General features: G+C 54.8%; 3 protein-coding genes across 3 annotated transcripts; all 3 read left to right on the forward strand.

The window, feature by feature from the left end:
* Window positions 1-472: 472 nt before the first annotated feature.
* Window positions 473-904, forward strand: DQ04_11701000 (hypothetical protein; the record flags this gene model as incomplete). The annotated part of the gene is made up of 1 exon (XM_009316590.1): window positions 473-904. One exon carries the CDS (start codon window positions 473-475, stop codon window positions 902-904), a length of 432 nt encoding a protein of 143 aa, XP_009314865.1.
* Window positions 905-1,718: 814 nt separating this feature from the next.
* On the forward strand, window positions 1,719-2,906 carry DQ04_11701010 (hypothetical protein; the record flags this gene model as incomplete). Its single annotated transcript, XM_009316591.1, has 1 exon — window positions 1,719-2,906. One exon carries the CDS (start codon window positions 1,719-1,721, stop codon window positions 2,904-2,906), a length of 1,188 nt encoding a protein of 395 aa, XP_009314866.1.
* Window positions 2,907-3,364: 458 nt separating this feature from the next.
* On the forward strand, window positions 3,365-4,603 carry DQ04_11701020 (hypothetical protein; the record flags this gene model as incomplete). The annotated part of the gene is made up of 1 exon (XM_009316592.1): window positions 3,365-4,603. One exon carries the CDS (start codon window positions 3,365-3,367, stop codon window positions 4,601-4,603), a length of 1,239 nt encoding a protein of 412 aa, XP_009314867.1.
* Between the last annotated feature and the right edge of the window lie 82 nt (window positions 4,604-4,685).

Here is a 4,685-nt window from a genome sequence, read left to right on the forward strand (position 1 = left end):
AAAAAAAAAGACTAAAACCACAAGGAAAGCGAAGTGTGTGCCCGTGGGAGATGTATAAGCGAAGGTCAAATCTTTTCAGCGCCGAGGGAAAAGTGGTGGCCGTAGGAAAGAAAGAAAAAAAAAAACACAAACAAAAAATAAAAAGACACGCACCTTCGTGTGTGCTTGTCGAATCTGAAATTGAAGGAAAGATATGAGGGTAATTAACCAAATATGCATCTGCAGCAAGAAGCACCAGCTTATGGGCTGTAGATGTATCAAGAGTGTGGAGTTATTCGTCTCGGTCATCGCCTTTTTTTTTTGTTTGTTCTCTTGCGTTCTCTCCTATTCTTTACTCTCCTCGTCCTCTCCGGACCGCTACGAGACTACACAGTAGTCCCACACCGCGCTACCTGTAGTGCCGCCCACGCGATATCGTTTCATCTAACATCAAACAACAACAACAACAACACCAGGAAGAGCAAAACAAAGAATGACGGGCAAAAACGGGAAGATTCTTGTGTCGGACCTCCCGATGATGTACCCGAGTGACTGCCTGCGGTTTGAGAAGGAAGGCGGCGTGTGGGGGCAGCAGTGGCGCGTGCGCCGCAAACAACTCACATTTGCCCTCACGGCAGCCACACTCTCAACTGTGGTGGGCTCCTACTACGTCGTGTCACGCCGCAACACCGGCTTCGTTCTCTTCAGCACCTTCTCCGGCTTTTCGGTCCTTGGCTTCTGCATCGGCTCTGCGCTGGCCCCACTAGCGTACCCCAACGTGGCGAACAATAAGGAGACATCCATGATGCGCCGGGTGTGGTGGGCAAAGGAATGCGCGAAATACTGGGACTATTCGCAGGTGCAGGAGGACACGTGGAAGGCAGAGTACCCGCATGCGCAAATCCCGCAAGGTGGAGGGCGGTGAAGGGGATTTACACGTGCAGCAGCAAGGAAAGAGAAAAAAGAAAATGATGGTGAAGGGGACAGTGATGGGGTGCGGTGTTGATCCCCAACTGCTGCTGCAGCTGTCTCGCCGATATTTGTATATGTAGGGAATATAGGGAATTTACATGGTGCCTCTTCGTGACACACACACACAGACACACACACACACACACACACAGACGAACAGAAACATATTAATTTTCCCCACACTGTGGTGATTGTTTCTGCGCCCCCTGTAGGATATATATATATATATATATGCGTGTGTGTGTACAGGTCTGCAGTAGCACATTACGGCCTTTTATAGTGTTTGCTCACCGGATGCTAGAGCTAAGGGAGGGATGGAAGAAGAGAGAAGAGAGAGAAATAGCTGCGTATGCGTGTTTGTGTGTATGTGGGAGTCTCTGTGTGTGTGTGTGTGTGTGTGTGTTTATGGAGGGGGGAAAGGGCGAATGAAGAGTGTGTTCCGATGCCTCAAATGGCTTCGTCATCCTTTTTTAGTTGACTTTTTTTTTGCGGGCGCACTTTCGTCTCTTCGACTGGCTGATGATGACGCAATTCTTGTGGTTCTGTGGATGAGTGTGTGCGTGGTAGGTGGATTGGTGGTGCCCGTCATGTGCTGCCCGCCTCTTTTGGGAGGTAATGAGATCTGCAGCTCGTCTTTCTCGCCTTTCCAAGAGCTCTGGTGCGTTGCATGATACGCTGCTCGGCTGTCTGCTCTTCCTTTTGTTTGTGTTTTTCTCTCAAACAAATACTCACCCATGCATTGCCTGCAGCTGGCCGTGTGAAGTGAAATGGACGCACACCAGCGCCACACTGCGCCCCAGCAGCGCAGCCAGCCGCCGCCGAAGGGTAGACACGCTGACAGTACCGCGCCATCGGCCTACAGCGCCGATGAGGCCCCGCTGACGGCGCAGCTCAAAGTGCTCCTGTACCGTATCTACACAGGCGTCTCGCGGCAGCGGGAGTGGTTCAGGCAGCACGAGGCTAATGCCATGTCACTCGCCAAGGAGGCTGATGTGCTGCGCGAGCGCTTTTTCCCTCAAGAGCCGAGCCTCCTGGATGCCATACAGAAGGACATCGCCGACATCACAGCAGGATCAGCAGCAGCAACAGCCCCTCTTTCATCTGGTGGCTTCTCGAGCACTGGGGAAGGAATGGGGAAGTGTGCAGCTTCACCGCTATTGGGGCAACAAGAAGGCTCTCAACACATGGTGGCCTTATCGGCTGCCACACTGCAGCGGTGGCATCCGTCACTGTTGCACACCGTCGCGGAGGGGCCTCGGCTCCATACCATCGCTACACCTGGGCCTCACAACGTCAACGACGCATGCGCCTATTCTGTTGCCGCACCGGATCCGGCGCTCAGCGGCGACTGTGGCCGGTCTGATATCGCGGATGTTCAACGTGTGGTGCCGGCGTACCTTCTCCAGCTCACCCCTAGTTGGATTCACGCGCGCCTCGGTGGTGAGGCGGTTGCGACAGAAGAGGCCATGACAGCGCTCGTTGCGCTGCTGCTTCCGCTGCTTCGAGCGCTTCATGGCGTCGTCCGCATGACGCGTTGGCGCGTGCCGGTGGGTTTAACGAGTGACGTTGGCGCCCACGATGGGGCGGTAACCTTTGACGTCCTACGCGCGGTCGCGAGGCATCTTTTTTATCTCTTGCACGAGTCGCTTTGTTGTCTGTCGTTAAGGACAGCAGCAGCAGCGGCCGCGTCGCCGGCGGGGCCACCGGCTGCACCACCTCAACTGAGCTGCGCAGAGCGCGTGGAGGCAACACAGATCGTCGCCTCCCTGCTCAGCGGCGTAGATAACAGTGGCGTACTACTGCAGCAGCTGCTCTGCACTGACGACGCTGATGACGCGGGCAGCGTGACTTGTTATCACAACGCCTCGACAACTGTGGCCGTGCCCCAATCTGTCGTTGGCGAGGCATTTGACTTTTTAATTATTCATTACTTGGGAATGGGTGTTGGCAGCTAACGGCGAAGAAATGGGTTATATTTTATTCAGAGATAAAAAAAAAAACAGTTGGCAGATTCTCAGCTGTCTTGTCTTTGTTTACCGCGGTGTGACTCCCTCAGTGCCTGTTTCATCGCAGCTGCGTACCGCTTTGACTTGGCGTGTGCCGGCGCTTGGGGGTTTGGGTGGACGCCCCGCCCCTCCTCCTCCTCCGCACAACGCCAAAGGCGCAAGCGGCAATGTGAGGGGATAACAGTGAACACACCATGCAGATAACATGTGCTATGTCTATGGGAGCGTGCCACTCATATTTTTTTTGTTGTTTTACTCCTGTATGATTCTTCTTTCGCTCGCTCGCTCTCCATTCTTCTATTAGGTGCCAGGGTTCTCCTGTGGCGCTGCAGATCTGCCCGCACACAACTATACACCTACTGAAGACGTGGAGGTGAGCGGCGGGTCCAGCGTGTGCCTCCCCGCCAATGGCGTTGCACAGCGATGTGACGCGGAATGAGCCTGTGTGCGAGAACGGAAACAACAACACCATTAAGTGGAACGGCAACACGAGCAACTTGAATCATGAATGCAACGGAGCGATATCTCCTTTTGAGCCCGTTACCCCGACAAACATCCCGTCGCAGCTGATTATCCCGCACCGCCTCGGAAATACGAGGATGACACTTAATATGGCCCAGCGGCAAAACCGTGAGGAGGTTGAGAATGAGGTACTGTACAGGGAGTTGAAACACAACAGCGTCAACACACTGAATCGCTACGTCATGTTCCTCCTCTGTCTGCTTGTGCCCTCTCTGCTCTGTCAGTTGTTCGCGATGTGCACCACGGAATGGTTTGCTGTGTCATACAACGTGCATTACCACTCGGTTGGATTCTTCCTTGCATGCCGTAGGAGTGTGGGGAACCTCTGTCTGCACCGTACAAGCTCCAAATTTCCCCGTCTCTTGGAGGACAGTATCACTGGTGAGATCGTGTGTGAGATGACAGAGTCCTCCGCGAACGCCTACACCATCACTATGTGGGTGTTGGGTGCTGTGCAGCTTCTGTGCGTCGTTGTGGCGCTCTTCTTCACACTGCGCATGTCGTGTCGCCCCACACGCTCCCGCAGCGCCCTGGTGGCGATGTTCTTCCTCGCCACGGCGCTGCCGTGTGGCATCGCGAACTGTGTTCTATTCGCATACTATACACACTGTGACCGGTGTGAGTGTGAGGCGCTGCACAACAATCCTAGTGAATGCAACGCCGGCTACGAGTGGGGCTACAGAGTCTACATCGCCGCCGTCTGCCTTGACTTCGGCGCCTGCATCACCTCTCTCTGCCTGAGCTCTTACCCGTACTCCATTCGCAGCCAGGCATCTCAGTTGCTGGAGAAGCGGCGCAGTCACGAACGTGAGAGACGCACGAACGACCACGCGTCAGGGGAGAGGAGCCACCCGCTCGACTTCATCTTGCGCAGCGTGCGCGGCGACGTGGAGGGGCCAGCACACTTGACCGCGGCGGAGCTTGGTGTTACCATTGACGGTGCCAACGACTGGGTATACGATGACAAGAGCGATTTGTTCTACAGCTTCAACTTGGACATGTTTTGGGACCCACTGACACGCGACTACTACAGTAGAGCGCTCCAGTCGTGGCAGGTAACACCGGATGGAGTGGTGGGGCTGCGCAGCGCGGCAGCCGGCCGCGGGGAACACACGAACGCCTAGCGCGAACGACGCGCAGGACGAATGCACAGAGCTATGGGTGCCCACACAAACGCACACACCTTATATATATATATATATATAT

Source organism: Trypanosoma grayi, assembly GCF_000691245.1.
Source record: "Trypanosoma grayi strain ANR4 Tgr_1170_V1, whole genome shotgun sequence".
Taxonomy (NCBI): Eukaryota; Euglenozoa; class Kinetoplastea; order Trypanosomatida; family Trypanosomatidae; genus Trypanosoma; species Trypanosoma grayi.